Source organism: Tripterygium wilfordii, chromosome 21, assembly GCF_013401445.1.
Source record: "Tripterygium wilfordii isolate XIE 37 chromosome 21, ASM1340144v1, whole genome shotgun sequence".
NCBI lineage: Eukaryota > Viridiplantae > Streptophyta > Magnoliopsida > Celastrales > Celastraceae > Tripterygium > Tripterygium wilfordii.
This window is the reverse complement of record NC_052252.1, coordinates 16,879,986-16,895,660: the sequence shown is the minus strand read 5'-3', so window position 1 is coordinate 16,895,660 and position 15,675 is coordinate 16,879,986. Positions and strand designations below refer to the sequence as shown.

Sequence of the window (15,675 nt, the reverse complement as noted above, 5' to 3'; positions counted from 1 at the left end):
GCATTCCCTGCTGTTTAATGGACTAAGCTTCTCTACTTTATTGCTTTCCATTGTGTGCTAGTTTATGCTCCGGACTCTTAATGGGTGTGGAACTCATAAATGTATGGAAAACTTTAATCAACTTTTCCGACTGTGTAAAACAAGTTAAGAATTACCAACATTGATACTTGCATATTATCATATCAATGAGAGGCTATGTTCTTCCTTTGTGTTTTAGTGAGATGCTTGATTAGTTTGCGTGAATTTAAGCTCATATTGAATGTTCAAAAGACAAACTTGTACGGTATCGTTCTCGGTTACCAAAAAAAGCGCCTGATGTGACGATTGGTTTTTAGTTTCTTACTGGATTCTTTTGGGTGCAATTAAGATTCTTTTGGGTGCAATTAAGGTATCTACGCTTTAGAATTGATAACAGATGGAGAAAAACTACAAGCTAGCTGCTGCTTTGTTGCTTTCAAAATCTCCTTTTAGGCTTTTACAACACAGGACCATGTCCTTACATAGTAGAAATTACTTAATGCCTAAGAAGTTTATTAGAGACTACTATTTACTTCTTTATTACATCACCAAAACTTAAAGCCTATAATATGATTGGTTTGCTCATGCAAACACAACTTTCACACAAACACTAGTAGACTAAACAAGACTTCATTCTTCATAGCTAAGTAGACATCATAGCTAAGTAACCATTTTGTTGCTCCTTCCTAGAGTTTCCTTGTTACACATTCCTAACATCTTCCTAGTACTTAAACATCAGTTTAGTTTGTAAAGAGTAGATGCTCCAGTGATTAAGTTTTTCTCCTAGAATACTACGCTTTCTTCTTAAGCAGAATTTGTTCTTTGATCTGCCTATCATTTTGAAGAAGTGGACGATGGGTGACAACTGACTCTTGTTGGGAAACATAGTCACTATAACTGATTGGAAAAGCATATGGTTTTGCTACCATCAGTTCCCAATGACTGTCATTTACACTTTTCTTGTTCTGCTTTGGTAATAAGAGCATTCATTAAAACTGTTGACCTTTGATCTTCCCCAACTTTGATCAATTGGGTACCGTGCATCCAACCTTTCAAGTATCACTTATCACATTCATCTCCCCTTTGAATACGTGCATTGGTATTGGTTTTCATCCCCAGCTGTTAACTTTCCATAGACAGCTATATATTTGCAGTCAAGAAGTTGGATGTTCATGATATATATTTCTATGATCTGGGGTTTTGTCTTGTGACTGGTTCCCCATTAACCTAGGATTTTCTATTGCATTCCTGTACTCTTTGAGCAATATGGAAGGAATAGGCGACTCATCTGACTTGATTGAATCATTCTTTGGTTTCAACCCTTTTGAAGGTTAGTAATTTCTTCTGAAATGCAGCATTAATCCATTCTTTTGTTCCCGCCTGAGATTAAGTTATGAATGGCATTTTAAACTTATTCTTTTGTCATGATCAGGGAGAGGAAGTAGCAGAGGCCAAGGGCAGAGGATAGGGAAAGATTCTATCCATCCTCTCAAGGTGTCCTTGGAGGATCTCTATAATGGGACATCAAAGAAGTTGTATCTGTTGAAGAAAGTAATCTGCTCCAAGTGCAAGGGGTTTGTTTCTGCAAACCAATGGGACATGTTTGTTGTATTGCCATTATTTTTCCTTGCTTTGCTAATTTGGATTTGTGGAGACTTGCAGCGAAGGTTTTAAGCCAGGTACATCTATGGAATGTTCTGTTTGTAAAGGTGAGAGAGTCGTTCAAGGGAAGAAAGTGCTGAAAGTTATTGTGGAAAAGGGTAGCCGTAATGGGCAGAAGATTACACTAAGTGGAGAAGCTGATGAGGTGGTAAGCAGGAAAAATTACTTGCATTTGTCAGTCAGTGTCCTGCAGTTTTTTTTTTTCGTACTTCTACCGCTTGCGCTAGTTTCTTCTTATTAGTTTGCTCTTTTATTTGCTTGTGCAGCCTAATGGCGTCACAGGGGACGTTGTTTTTGTCCTCAAACAGAAGAAACATTTAAAGTTTATGAGAAAAGGTGATGATCTATTTGTTCAGCCTATCATGCCACTAATGCAAGCATTATGCGGCTTATGTTTCATTCTTACCCATTTGGATGGAAGGCAGCTTATTATAGAATGTAAACCTGGTGAAGTTGTTAAGCACGGTAAGGTTACAGCTCTAACAATTTATGTAAGCTTCTTTGTCACTGATGAGATGCTACACATTCTTAACATGGCACTTGGATGATTATACAGCAGGCTGAAGTTCTAGCTTGCAATGTTTATTGAGTAGAGATAATGTATTGGGTGTAGCAAACTTATACCAATGCTTCTCTACAGTTCTTAGTTACTCTAAACCAGATTTTGTTGTTTGTTACACTACTAGATATTGGCGAAGGCAAGGTCTCCATTAGACTGGTAGGCCTTCTTCAATCATGTCTTTTTGGTGGTGATTATTGATATTCGTGCAATGCAGGCCAATTCAAGGCTATAATCAATGAAGGAATGCCAATCTTTGGACGACCTTCCATGAAGGGAAACTTGTACATGCGTTTTATTGTCTATTTCCCCGAAACTCTCACTCCAGAGCAGTGCAAGGCAGTGGAGGCCATTCTTCCTCAAACGACCTCAATCCAGTTAACTGACATGGAGCTTGAAGAATACGAAGAAATTACTCTTAATGATGTGAAGATTGAGGAGACGCCGAAAAGGGAGCAACAGGATGCTGATGAAGAAGATGAAGAAATTTTTGTTGGTCCGCAGAATAGCGACAACACCAAGTACTATGAGATCCTTGGAGTCCCAAAGAGTGCAACTCTGGATGATATCAGGAAGGCTTATCGTAAAGCAGCTATGAAGTATCATCCTGATAGGGGTGGTGATCCGGAGAAGGTCAGGATAAAGAAATCTATTGCCTTGCTACAATGTTTTTAACATGGTTGAATATGATTTCATATTAAATTTTGGCACATTTGATCCATTTAATTCTATTTCTTATTCAGTTTAAGGAGCTGGCGCAAGCATATCAGGTTCTGAGCGACCCAGAGAAACGCGAGATATATGATAACTATGGTGAGGATGGAATCAAGAAAGGGATGGGTCGTGGTCGTGATGTTTCTGAGGACCCATTTGACATCTTTGAATCATTCTTCTGTGGCAGTCCATTTGATGGTGAGTAAATCCTTCTGTTATGGAACTATATTTAAGTCGAATTTCGTTTTTATTGTGGATGCTATATATGTTATGAGTTTTTTGAGCTGTTTCCTTTGTTATATTCAGGAGGAGAAAGTAGTAGTCGTCAACGGCAGAGGAGTGGGGAGGATGTCTTGCATCCTCTCATGGTTTCACTGGAAGATCTGTACAACGGGACAATAAAGAAGTTATCCATCACTCACAAAGTAATCTGCTCCAAGTGCAGAGGGTTTGTATCTGAAAATAATTGTGACATGTTTGTGGTATTGTCTTCTCCCTCATTTGTCAGGCTGATTTGGGTTTTCTTTGCTCTTTTAAATTTGCAGCAAGGGGTCCAAGTCTGGTGCAACGATGGTGTGTTCTGGCTGTCAAGGTTCTGGGAGGAAGGTCTTCAATATACAGCTTGGTCCTTCAACGATTCAGGAGATACAACGTCTTTGTGACAAGTGCGATGGTGCAGGTGAGATGATTCATAGGAAGGATTGTTGCTCGCGTTGCAAAGGCGCGAGGGTTGTGCAGAAGAAGAAAATACTTGAAGTCATTGTGGAAAGGGGTATGCAAAACGGGCAGATTATTATATTTCCTGGAGAAGCTGATGAGGCAGTAAGTTGGAAATTGACTTTTGATAGTTTTTCTGTTAATTTTCTGTTTGATTACTGATTTGCTTAAGTAATCTTTTGTTCATTTGCAGCCTTCCACTATCACTGGGGACATTGTTATTGTCCTACAACAGAAGGAGCATCCAGTGTTCCAGCGAAAGGGTAATGATCTAATTGTTAAACGTACATTGTCTCTCACACAGGCACTGTGCGGCTTCCAATTTATTCTTACTCATTTGGATGGAAGGCAGCTCATCGGAAAATCGAAACCTGGTGAAGTTGTTAATCCTGGTATGTTACAGCATTAACAGTTTTTGTCAATCCTGCTGTTTCTGATGCTACACAATCTTAAAATGCGGTTATGGTGATTATGCGAGTTGCTTTGTTGCGTTTCAGTTTACCATTGTCAGGTTATCTTACTGAATCCTTAGCAATACGATTCAATTTCTATCTTTTGTTTTATAACTCCTGCTTATTCAAAAAAAAAATGTAGATATGACCTGGTTTACAATTAGCTGCATCGCGCCGGGTTTCTACATTGTACTAGTTACCTTTGAACAAAAGATCCTGTTTATGTTTTTCATTATTTCCTTAGTGGTATTGGATCTGTCATGAACAGTATTGATTACTTCTATTTGTGTGATGCAGACCAATTGAAGTATGTAAACGATGAAGGGATGCCTGTCTATCAGAAACCTTTGATGAAGGGAAAATTATACATTGATTTCACTGTTGACTTCCCTGACAAACTCACTCCGGAGCAGTTAATGGCACTGGAGGCTGTTCTTCCTCGTAGGATCTCAACCCAGTCGACTGAGATGGAGCTAGAAGAATGTGAGGAAACTACTCTCATTGATGTGAACGACATCGAGAAGGAGATGCAGATAAGGTGGCAAAAACGCATGCAAGAGGCTTATGAATGCGGGGATGATTTACATGGAGGTCAGTGTGCCCAACAATAGAGGGAATCCAGGACTGGATACTACTTATAGTATGATTGTCTTCTTCATTGCTTTCTAGTACTATTTTGTGTGAAAGTAACTACTTTGGGATTTCTATTCAGTTTGGAAACTTTTTTTTCCCTCTGGAAAGTAAGTGTATTGACTTCAGATCAAGAATTGCCCTATTTTCTCTTGGCTTGTTTCTAGCACACTGTCCGGATGATTATATATATATATATATATATTCTTACTGTCATATTTTATTTGGATTTGTCGACAACGATTGCATTGCTCTTCGACAGAAAATTGATTTCTTTACTGCTTGAGAAGTCTATTTCTGGGCTCGAGAGATGCCAAAAACAAATTTATTAACCATGCAACATGAAATCATGGCTTAGCCTGCTTGATTAACACTTTAATTAAGGAGCCTGACCTATCGGATACTGATAAGCCAATTACAAGTCAAGCAACATCTCAGAATATTGAGATTGATAATGTTAAATAGCCAACCATGACATAAACAGTTGACCATCTCAGGCAGAAATTCCAAAATATGCTTAGTTATATACATATAGTATATGTATGACTAGACATCTCTATCCACAATGGCTAGACATCTCTATCTATGATCAGTACTTATAATCAAGCACAAACCCTCTTTCACTTGACCACATCTGGCACTTGACTTTAGCTCCCCCGAGACTATATAGATGGACAATACTACAGCAGGCATTGGTAGTGCTGATCTATCAGAACACAGAGCTAGCTTTGCTCTTCAATTTGGTGTCTCTGTTGGCGTTTTCGCTCTAGTTGTAACCAGCATCATTGCTTCATACTTCTTCTGCAACCGCAAGAACATACCAACGCGCCCTTCTCAACGTGTCTCTACTGCAACTCTTGACCATGATTCTGCTACTGTTGTTGAATTAGGCCTTTATGAAGCCACTGCCAATAGCTATCCAAGGCTGTTGTATTCGCAAGCCAAGCTTGACAAGGGTGATGCAATCGCTCAATCCTGCTCTATATGCTTAGCAGATTATAAGGAACGCGACATGGTAAGGTTGATGCCAGAATGTGATCATATCTTCCACCTGCAATGCATTGATCCTTGGCTGAGGCTGCACACAACATGTCCAATGTGTCGAAGCTCGCTGTCAAGTACTTCAATGACTTCTGATGAGATACCATTCGGGCCCTGAAGTTACTCAGTCCAGTTGTCACTTGTTGGCTCTGCTAAAGATTGAATTGTGGTGTCCGAGGGCCATTGAGGGAGGGGAGGGTTTGGGAGTGTTACAATGGAAAATCTACAATTTTCGTGTTAAAACACTGCTGAATTCTTCCCTTTCAAACGCCTGCGAGCATCCTGTCAAGTATGAAATATGAAGTATACCATAAATGTTTTGAAATCTGGAAAAATAGGCTTGGAAAGTCAATAGAGACACCTACCTTGAATGAGATTTCCAGTTGAAGAGTAAAATATCTGTTTACTGTTGAATGGCTAAATGACATGGTGCATGTAACATTCTGTGGTTCTCAGCTTAGTCAAAAGCCCTGCATCTGCATATTGTCAATGTAATAAACTGAAAAGAACCCTAATATGATTTGGTCAATTATCAGTATACAAGACATACATATAGCACTGGTTTATATCTAATGCAAGACTCAACTGACAAAAAAATATATATGATTTCTTCAATGCTCGAGAAGCAAATTACTGGCTGGAAAGATGCCATATAAGGGCTGCCATTTAAAGGCGACTTAAGTTTCTCAACGGATCATGACAGCAACCTGTACATTGACCATCTCAGATAAAACTCAGAAACATGCAAGTGTGAGTATTTATATATCTCTATCAGCTTTTCAGTACACATAATCAAACACAACCCTCATTCGCTTCACCGTGGTCAAGTCCTTAATTCTAGCTCCCTTGGAATACATAGATGGACAATGCTACAGATTCAGGTACCGATCTATCAGAAAATAGGAGTAGCTTTGCTCTTCAATTTGGAGTCACCCTTGGCGTGTTCACTCTAATTGGAATCATTATCATTGCGTCTTACTTCTTCTACAGTCGCAAGCACATGCCAGTGGACCCTTCTCAACATGGCTCTTCAGTAACTGATGATCAAGATTCTGTCATTGTCGAATTAGGCCTCGATGAAGCCACCATCAACAGCTATCCAAAGCTGTTGTACTCCCAAGCCAAGATTGACAAGGGAGATTCAATAGGTCGATCCTGCTCTATATGCTTAGCAGATTATAAAGAAGGTGAGATGGTCAGATTGATGCCAGAATGTGATCATATCTTCCACTTGAAATGCATTGATCCTTGGCTAAGGTTGCATGCGACATGTCCAGTATGTCGGAGAAGCTTTCCAGCACCTATTTCAACAACATCTAATGAGATCATATGCTTAAGAATGCAACGAGAGTTCTTCAATATATCAGTCAGGCCCTGAATTTTATCAAAAAAAGGTGTGTACCTTTTGCAGCACTTCTTGTTTGAGGAACTTTTGATCCCAAAACAGGGTAAATAATATGAGATCGAATCATGGTTATCCTCAACCATACTACAAAGAAATTGTTTCAGTAATTTAAACCCGCATCACAGATAAACTAACATTACTGGAAGTAAAGGCTAAAAGAAGGTAGAGAGTATGCAAACCAGTTGGAGTGAAGAATGAGTCAATCCATTTTTAACTCTTTGAATTTCTTATTCACAAGAATGGCAATAAACATGATAGCGTTGGCTTGTAAATGAATCCTGAAATGTCAACTCTTCAAAACCACATAGCCTCTTAGATGTTAACTAATTTCTCCTTATACTAACACAAACAATATGAAAACTAAAAACAATGTGGATTCCAACCCAAATAACACTTCCCTAGTAGTAACAACACCCAAGTTCCTTCTGTGTCCATTTGGGGCTTCAATAGGAATTCCTGGTGTACCTGGTGATGGTGATATGATACTCCAATTCCTTCCACCATGAGACGGTTCTGGTGCCACGACAGGAACCAAAGGAGGCACGAGAGAATGTGAAGATGGCGATGGTGATGGCGATTGATCCTTGTAATGCTCGCTGACAGTAACTGAAACCTTTTGTCCAAGATCACAGTAGTTTGAGATATTGCAAATATAGTAAAACACACCTTTCCCCACCAAAGGAACTATTGCAGGACCAGCATTGAAGACATTATAAGAATTCATAGTAGTGCAATTCTCATAGTCTAGGCTTGACACTTGAACCACATCATAGAAGTCTGACACAAAATCAAAATCTGCAAGACACCCCTCTTCAAATCAGTCAATCCATAATTCCATATAGACATTTACACAAACACATAGAAGACAGAATTGGGCTGTGGGTGTTAAAGCATTAGAGAAGTTACATAGCGAGTCGCCGACAAGGAAGACATTGGAGGAGGACCATTTAGTGTAATAATCAGGGTATGGAGGGATGGACCAGACTGAGTCCCCTACTGTGTATTGCATACCAAATGAGGTGGTCTCTAGGATTGAACCCAAAAGGCCAAAAACTAGCACAGTTGGTGAGATGGAGAGACATCCCAGCACACCCATATAGCACAAGAGGGAGACTCAGATGTGTTTGTGGGGTTTTGAAGGAAGAGGGAGAGACAAACACAAGGAAATGTAACTGTTATTGGATCAATTCAACACTCAATAGTGCAGAAAAGTTCTAGCTAGTTTCAGGAAAGAAATTTTGTGTTATTACTACCATTAATGTCATATAAGCATAGCAATCAAAAACTGATTAATTATTGAGCCATGAATATCATTCCCAACCAGTGTTTCAATTCAAAAGCAATCTTTTTACCAATGTCAAGAAAATATTACATTGAAATTGGATCTATATATACAAAATATAGATGCTTATATATGTAACATTAGATCTTTCTTAGAGTCATAGGTGAATATGAAAGATATTCTAAAATTTAAATATATATATATATATATATATATACACAAAAAGAAAGAAGAGGAGAAAAGAACATTATGACCGTTACTTTCAGGTAAGGATAGTAGAGTGGAGGCTCCACCATAAGAGAATAATTGGCCTATCTATATGAGCCACGTTTCTCTTTACTGGACCACCAGCGTTGAGGGGTCCAAGGTTTTAGATATTATGTAGGCTGTTTCATAGGATTCCTGTCTCTCTCCCTAAAACAATTTTCAATTTTAAAATCTCCCTTTCTAGCCGTTGACATCATTCTCTCCTCTCTCTCTCTCTCTCTCATTCAAGCAAAAAGTATCACAGCTGTGCTGCATCTTCTAGTTAAAATTTGCAGGTTAATGATCCCGAACCGTCTTTGAATCATTCGTCGTATCTCTTCTTACCCAGATCAGATTCTGAGTACAAGATTGGTGCATAATGAAGGGACTGAAAGGGAAGTTATTGAAGAAACTGAAATCAGTCAATCCCCCTCAAATTGGGTACTTGAAGCCAGATCGAATCCTTCACGTCAATCCAGCAGATGGGTTCGTTGAGTTTCTTCCGAGGAGTTTTAGTTTCAAACCTCAGACCCTTTTTTCTACAAGGGAAGAACCAGAGAAGCCGAAAGAGGAAAAACAGAGTACCATTGAAGTTCAAGAACTCGACATTGTCGATGTAGCAGAGCTAATAAAAGATCTTGAAGATGAGAAAATGGAATTTGAAGAAGAAAGAAGCAATAAAGAGAATACTGTAATTTCGAGAAAAATGGAGTCCGATACTTGTCCACAAACACCCTTGTCGGAGATTGACATCTCATCTTTTCGGCGGCCGGATTTGAACTCTGGCAGCCTCTTTGATCCCAATTTACTGGCTGCGTTTGAGCAAGCCGTGAAAGAGCATGTTAGGATGAGTGAAGCAGCACGAAAAGTGAGAAAAGAGCAATTGAAACTTGAGAAAAACAGAGAAGAAGAAGCAGAGAGAATTGTAAAATTAGAAGCAATGGATCTAAATAAGGAGAACAAGCCCCCCACAAAGGCGTGTCGAGTCGAGGAAGAAAACCCATTATCAGTCTTTGAAGAGAAGTGCCCTCCAGGGGGTAGTGAAGCAGTAATTTTCTACACAACAACACTTCGAGGGATTCGGAAAACATTTGAGGATTGTAGCAGAGTTCGGTTCCTTTTGGATAGTTTTAGGGTATCATTTTACGAGAGGGACGTGTCGATGCATACAGAATTTAAGGAAGAGTTGTGGAAGATTTTGGGTGGTAAAGCAGTTCCTCCGAGGTTGTTTATAAAAGGAAGGCACATTGGAGGAGCTGAAGAGGTTTTAGGATTGCATGAACAGGGGAAGCTCAGATTGTTATTTGAAGGGATTCCGATTAATCGAACTGATAGTCCCTGCAAAGGATGTGCAGGATTCCGGTTTATTCTGTGCTCCAACTGTAATGGCAGTCACAAGGTAATTGCAGACGATGATGGGTTGTCTAGTAAATGTGAAGAGTGTAATGAGAATGGCTTGAAAATATGCCCCATTTGTTGCTGTTGATGATGCATAGAATTCATGGTTTTTGGCTTATTTTCCTGTTCCTGTACCATGCTTGTGCTTTCCAGAATCCAGAGTCTTAATCTGCTTCTTGATCTTTTTGTGTCGTGTTGACAGACTAAATACTCCTGCAATGGCTTTTAAGAAAAGGAGAGTAACCTGCATGTTTAAAAGCATGCTAGTTGGATATTTGAGGCAACTAGAGACCAATGCCTTCTCAGCAGAATGAACCTAATTGTGACTTGGAACAGAAAATTACTCAGTTGACAAAACACAATTAAGTTTGAAGCAAGCAACCGGTCACCCAGATCACTAAGAAACAGAACCAGGTGTACGTCAATAGCATGCAGAAGATTTCTATCAGCAGAGACAGCTGCACAACGTTTGAACTTTATGTTCAGCTTATGCAGATAAAAACAGTCACAGCCAGCAAAGTAGTCATTGCCAATCTTCATCATACAGAATTTGACTTTCCATCAAAATAACAAGCATAAAATTCAGATCTCTAGACCCTAGCAAGTGAACAACAGAAAGTGGCAAATAATGAATGCTACGTAGAAACAGAGAATGCAATTTCTTCCTTTGGCGTTTTTTGCAACAACTCTTAGACGAGCAAAAAAGTATGGACTCTAAGTATTGGCAGCACTAACCCTATCTAATTTTTATCACGATCAACAACAGAGAACTATCTCATGTGGATGTTTTTAGTCATCTATAATTTTAAAATTGCACTATACTTGGATCATTCCTCCAGTGCCAGCAGCTATTAAGCTGATAGAAGTTCGGGGGAGAACAGGCTGGTAAGTAAAATCCTACCCTTGACACTCTTAGAGTCGTGCAGTTAGTCCATCCCAGTTTGATGGATCCCTAGGCTGAGAAGCAGAATCCTCCTCACTTCTTTTGGATCCTGGACTTCCACTCACTTGAGAACAAAGGTACGATAGCGATTGCAGCCATGAAACTAATGTGGGCTTGCGTGTTACATCATCGCATTCAGCAACTTGAGAATACAACTCATTGAGCGCCATGTTCTGCCCATCTTTGGGCAACTGAATTATCAGTTGTGCCAATAACTTCATCAAGTTAGGCAGTACCTGGATAAGCAAATAAAAATACGAGGATTAATATATCAAGTCAACAAACATACTCTCATAAGTTCTCCCAACAATTCCGATTCTAAGCACTTCCTAAATCTCAAATGCAATATTTTATAGTCCCTTAATTAAATGCATATATTTATTTTCTTCCTGATTCACAAGAACACCAGGTTTATGGTCATCAATTGTGGGATGCAAAAGCAAATAAAGCGACTTCCACGTAGAAATGATAAATCATAATGCACCAAGATTTTAACAAGGGCAAATGCGATAAACATATTACTACATACCTGTATATCAACCAGAAAAATAAGCCGTATAAGAAACTCTAGAATTTTCTTACAGGGGTCGTTCTCTCCCTGCCCATTCTTCCACATATCGGTTTTTTCAGCAGAATCACGGCAAAGCCTATTAGCATTTTCAACAAGACTGTGGACACAATAAAATGTCGCCGGGCTACCAGCAGGAAGATGTCGAACCAAGGCCACAACCCCAGAGGCCATACCCTCAAAAGGAGTAATACCAGGGTATCCCTACATTCGAATGAAGGAACAAAGTCAATGCCACAAGTTTGGAAATCGAGTTTCCAAGTTCAACCATGAAAGCTTTTAGTTTGTGGATACCGCTAAAGATAATTGCATGTAATGGAAAACAAGCTTCTCCTTTATTGAAGTCCTTTCATCTTCATTGTTGTCCTTTCCTGAAGATATGAATGCTGCAAACATCCTATGTGATGCTTGGGATACTTTTCCACTTGGATGTTCCATATATCTAGATGTATCTATCTTAAGGAAATCATCATTTACGTCATAATAATAAGAACTAAGCTTCTCAGAAAAACTAGTGTTCAATTACAGGATACAAGAACATAGTTGGAGCAACCACATTGCTAAAAAGTGGGGCAGGCAAACGTTCAATGCAAGTTGGAATAACCCGGAGGTAAAACAAAATGCGAGCAGTTTGCACTTCATCCTTGGACCACAAATATTCTGCTTTGTAAGGGAAGTCTACAAGATAACGATTAAATCTCTCATTAGGTAACAACTAACAACTACATAAATAAATAAATTAAAAACTGCTCATTCAAGAAGCCAACGTGATTAACTATGATGTGATAACAATATAAACAAATAGAAATGTATAGGACACAAACCTGGAGGATTTGTTAAATCAACATAAGAGGGCATGGATTGGATAAAAGATAAACGGGCTGAATCATTTTCCTGAACTGTCACAGCAACTACTCGAATTGTGTCCATGTATTCAGGCAAACGCATACGCCGGAAATACTCTACACAAGAGAATGCCACTAAAATCGAGACTGATGTCTCCATCTTAGTTTCTTGGGAGACTACTGAATTTAGCTTATGCTTTGTAACAGCCAATGCAAAAAATACAACCATAAGGAAAGCAGATTCAGCAATTTTCTCAATATTCCCAAGCAACTCATCCTCCCTGCCACGGAGAAATAAAGCCACCTGTCGATGTCCCAAGTAGAGATCTTGACAGTAAGCCCACAGCATATTCTCCACTTTTTCCCTGCTGTCTTCATCTACTGAAATATATTGATTGCAGAAAACACCAGTTATTGCCCCAGCTTCCTTAAAAGGAACAGAGGCCAGATGTTCATTAACCTCACTGCACCTCATTCCAGCTGACCTACTCTCTGGGAATTCAAGAGCCTTTGTGTATAGACGGGGTAAGGGAAAAATTTCGGATAACAAGGCTAAAGCAAGGCACATAAATAGAGGTGCACTAGAAGAGATGAAGCCACATCTAGCCAACGCTAATGCAATACACTGTAGCAGAAGGCTGGTAGAGAAATCATAATCAGAACTAGAAAGTCCTCCAGTTGTAGAGAACAACTCTAGCGCCAATGATTCTATATGATTTTCTGCATGTGTCCTTAGCTGAGAAATCATCTCTAATCCTTGAGAATTTGGTGCAGGTCTGCTGGAAGCCCTCAGCACACCACCTCCGACCATGACAAGTGCAAAGGGTGCATAACTTCCCTTCCAAGTCTTCAAAGCTTCTTGGTCAAATGCTTTAATTTTATCTAGAGAACGTGATTGAATAAAACCAGACAGAACCCATTCAACCATGTGCAGTATCATGAGCCCTTGAGATACACTACCTCGAGGCCCATCTTTCTTTTCCCACATTCCAAGTAAAGAATCCATAATCCTGCCATAGTAAACAGTAACAGAAGAAGATAAAGCATAACCAATTCCAGCAAGAACTTCTGGCATGTGACCTAAAGATGAAGTCACCAGCTGGTACTCTTCTTCCAACAACTTACAAAGCAACTCCAAGCAGACAATTTTGGTTTTCTCAGGAACAATAGGCACACAGGAAAAGGCCCCTAGAAGAAGAATACCCTCGGAAAATAACTCAGAGCTCTTCTTTGAGCTGAACTCTGTGGCAAAGAAGTGCGAGAGAACATCAATAACAGAAACAATGAGCGTTGACAACGGTCTGAAGGATTTCCTGACCCAGATGTAAAGAAGCCTGAACAAGAGAGGGTAAGATTCTTGAGGAAGAATGAGGCTTTGAGAAGATACAATGGAAAGAAGAAGCTTGGCTTGTGGGTCAGCCACATGAAGGGATGTCTGAGAGTTAAGAAGGGTCTTCAAAGCTTGGAGGTGATGATGATTAAATGATTGGTGCTGAAGTGAGTCTCTAAGATCAGCCCATGCTTGAATGATGGATCGGGCAGATGATGACAAAGAAGGAAAAGAAGAGGAGGGAATGGAGGTGGTGTAACTGTCACTGCCACAATTGCTTCTCAGCCATTCTTCAAGAAAAAGGTTACCAGTTTGTCTCGCCATATAATTGACTGCAAAATCAGGTATGTAATCTCAGAAGCAAGCGCATCCTTCATGTCTTGCAATCAAAATTTACTGGTCCATAACTTATCAAAACAGGTTCAGATACCACAATCTCAATCCTGCTTTATCTTATAAGATTATATTCAGAAATTTTTAGTTCTGATGTGTGGATATCCAAAACATTATATGTGATAGAATTAATGTCTTAAGTTCAACACCTGAATATCATTATCATCTCTCCCACAAAACTTCATAACTTCATAAAGTTAAATGAGTATTATAATCAACACCTGACCAGTTTCAACACTACTACTTCAATTCAATAATAGAAAATATCAATGGACCCAACAAAATATTGGAAATTTTGATACTATAACACAACCATTGCCAATAAACACTCAATGACACAAAAATACATAAGTTGGGCACAAACCAAATTCTTCTCGCCTTGAAACCAAAAAAGAGAAAAATTCAGTATAAATTTGTATACTAGATTCCATTTGAAGGGTTCAAATGTATAAATTTGCACGTATTGGCAATCTACTGCTTCTTCGTTTATTGTTTTATTATATGGATGTTCTGGGTAGCAAATTCAACAAGCAAAGACCACAATAGGACAACCCACAACGAGTTATACGACGAATTGGAGTTCAAATTTGTGAAAGCAGTTCAATTACATACTGAATCTTCAAATACTCGAACCCAGTTATCCAAAAAGAAGTTCAACTCCAACAAACAAAAAGGCCAAACCCCAAATAGTTACCTGGAGCGTTAGATTGAATCCAATATCCAAATTCACTCTGAGAAAAACCCACGCCGCCACTCCTGCTATCTCCCAGATTGAGATGTAAAGTTGAAAACTTGAGACCGAAAGCTGAGACTGCCTTCCTTCTTTTTCCCGAGGAAGTAAGAAAAACCGCCGCGACCTTACGCCAAGACCTTATAGTAGGTGGGGTCGACAATTACTTTTAAATTGATAATCTTTTAAAACTAATAAACTGGAATTTATTTGTCAAAAAAAATAAACTGGGATTTATGAATAAAAGATACAATCTTTTCAAAAAAAAAAGAATGAAAGATAAAATCAGTGGAAATATATATTTTTTATTTTAAATTCAGAATATAAGTTCATTTATTTTTACATAAAAGATAAAAACACTAAAACAGAATAACTGTATTTTATTTTAAATTCAGAATATAAGTTCATTTATGTTTAAAAAATTAATAAAATGGAATATTTCAGTGCATCATCCCAGCAATACCGAACTCTTTTCAACCATAACAGAAGGACAAGAATAGAGCAAGGGGCTGCCATGTCCCAACATGGCAACATTTTGAAAAGGCTAAAAGCCTAAAAGTCGTGAACACTCCCTGTGGTTTATATCATTTTGAGGTACACCCCATGTTCATCAAAATGTTTTAACACCACCCCTCGAAACGGTTTTAACAACACGCTTCGAACTTACGTCTTTCAGTTGTCAAACCCTTCCATCCAACCTCCCGTTGTATTTATCAGCAGCTGTAATGCTTAAAATGGCAAC

The 15,675-nt window shown here is 38.9% G+C and overlaps 6 protein-coding genes across 7 annotated transcripts; 4 read left to right on the top strand and 2 right to left on the bottom strand.

The window, feature by feature from the left end:
* Positions 1-581: 581 nt before the first annotated feature.
* LOC119988633 (dnaJ protein homolog) lies at positions 582-4,902 on the top strand. Of its 2 annotated transcripts, none has more exons than XM_038833743.1 (10): positions 582-1,348; positions 1,451-1,592; positions 1,681-1,825; positions 1,947-2,145; positions 2,457-2,872; positions 2,983-3,151; positions 3,260-3,401; positions 3,499-3,775; positions 3,864-4,062; positions 4,420-4,902. In XM_038833743.1, exons 1-10 carry the CDS (start codon positions 1,285-1,287, stop codon positions 4,731-4,733), a joined length of 2,067 nt encoding a protein of 688 aa, XP_038689671.1. In that variant the 5' UTR covers positions 582-1,284; the 3' UTR covers positions 4,734-4,902. The 2 variants fall into 2 exon arrangements, with proteins under 2 accessions (XP_038689671.1, XP_038689670.1); XM_038833742.1 differs by having other exon boundaries at positions 583-1,348; positions 1,681-1,828.
* Positions 4,903-5,393: 491 nt separating this feature from the next.
* LOC119987900 (putative RING-H2 finger protein ATL71) lies at positions 5,394-6,085 on the top strand. Its single transcript, XM_038832807.1, has one exon. It carries the CDS (start codon positions 5,423-5,425, stop codon positions 5,909-5,911), a length of 489 nt encoding a protein of 162 aa, XP_038688735.1. The 5' UTR covers positions 5,394-5,422; the 3' UTR covers positions 5,912-6,085.
* A 396-nt stretch (positions 6,086-6,481) lies between these two features.
* On the top strand, positions 6,482-7,209 carry LOC119990051 (RING-H2 finger protein ATL70-like). Its single transcript, XM_038835869.1, has one exon. The coding sequence runs from the start codon at positions 6,653-6,655 to the stop codon at positions 7,169-7,171; it is 519 nt and encodes a 172-aa protein (XP_038691797.1). The 5' UTR covers positions 6,482-6,652; the 3' UTR covers positions 7,172-7,209.
* Positions 7,210-7,494: 285 nt separating this feature from the next.
* LOC119988025 (cucumber peeling cupredoxin-like) lies at positions 7,495-8,294 on the bottom strand. The gene is made up of 2 exons (XM_038832933.1): positions 8,105-8,294; positions 7,495-7,993 (listed from the first exon to the last, which is right to left on the bottom strand). The coding sequence occupies exons 1-2, from the start codon at positions 8,292-8,294 to the stop codon at positions 7,533-7,535; spliced, it is 651 nt and encodes a 216-aa protein (XP_038688861.1). The 3' UTR covers positions 7,495-7,532.
* Positions 8,295-8,709: 415 nt separating this feature from the next.
* On the top strand, positions 8,710-10,242 carry LOC119989311. The gene has a single exon (XM_038834747.1). It carries the CDS (start codon positions 9,106-9,108, stop codon positions 10,210-10,212), a length of 1,107 nt encoding a protein of 368 aa, XP_038690675.1. The 5' UTR covers positions 8,710-9,105; the 3' UTR covers positions 10,213-10,242.
* Positions 10,243-10,589: 347 nt separating this feature from the next.
* LOC119989310 lies at positions 10,590-15,070 on the bottom strand. Its single transcript, XM_038834746.1, has 6 exons — positions 14,898-15,070; positions 12,460-14,142; positions 12,169-12,313; positions 11,930-12,077; positions 11,597-11,839; positions 10,590-11,303 (listed from the first exon to the last, which is right to left on the bottom strand). The coding sequence occupies exons 2-6, from the start codon at positions 14,132-14,134 to the stop codon at positions 11,037-11,039; spliced, it is 2,478 nt and encodes an 825-aa protein (XP_038690674.1). The 5' UTR covers positions 14,135-14,142; positions 14,898-15,070; the 3' UTR covers positions 10,590-11,036.
* Between the last annotated feature and the right edge of the window lie 605 nt (positions 15,071-15,675).

What these genes read in the sequence shown, in the direction of transcription:
- LOC119988025 (XM_038832933.1), bottom strand. Translation starts at nt 8,294, where the DNA reads ATGGGTGTGCTGGGATGTCTCTCCATCTCACCAACTGTGCTAGTTTTT. An exon ending in CCTTGTCGGCGACTCGCTAT is followed by an intron (nt 7,994 to 8,104) that starts GTAACTTCTCTA and finishes GGTGTCTTGCAG; the next exon opens with ATTTTGATTTTGTGTCAGAC.
- LOC119990051 (XM_038835869.1), top strand. Translation starts at nt 6,653, where the DNA reads ATGGACAATGCTACAGATTCAGGTACCGATCTATCAGAAAATAGGAGT.
- LOC119989311 (XM_038834747.1), top strand. Translation starts at nt 9,106, where the DNA reads ATGAAGGGACTGAAAGGGAAGTTATTGAAGAAACTGAAATCAGTCAAT.
- LOC119989310 (XM_038834746.1), bottom strand. Translation starts at nt 14,134, where the DNA reads ATGGCGAGACAAACTGGTAACCTTTTTCTTGAAGAATGGCTGAGAAGC. An exon ending in GTTGCTCCAACTATGTTCTT is followed by an intron (nt 12,078 to 12,168) that starts GTATCCTGTAAT and finishes AGATACATCTAG; the next exon opens with ATATATGGAACATCCAAGTG. An exon ending in ACATGCAATTATCTTTAGCG is followed by an intron (nt 11,840 to 11,929) that starts GTATCCACAAAC and finishes ATTCGAATGTAG; the next exon opens with GGATACCCTGGTATTACTCC.
- LOC119988633 (XM_038833742.1), top strand. Translation starts at nt 1,285, where the DNA reads ATGGAAGGAATAGGCGACTCATCTGACTTGATTGAATCATTCTTTGGT. An exon ending in CTGGAGAAGCTGATGAGGCA is followed by an intron (nt 3,776 to 3,863) that starts GTAAGTTGGAAA and finishes GTTCATTTGCAG; the next exon opens with CCTTCCACTATCACTGGGGA. An exon ending in TGGTGAAGTTGTTAATCCTG is followed by an intron (nt 4,063 to 4,419) that starts GTATGTTACAGC and finishes TGTGTGATGCAG; the next exon opens with ACCAATTGAAGTATGTAAAC.
- LOC119987900 (XM_038832807.1), top strand. Translation starts at nt 5,423, where the DNA reads ATGGACAATACTACAGCAGGCATTGGTAGTGCTGATCTATCAGAACAC.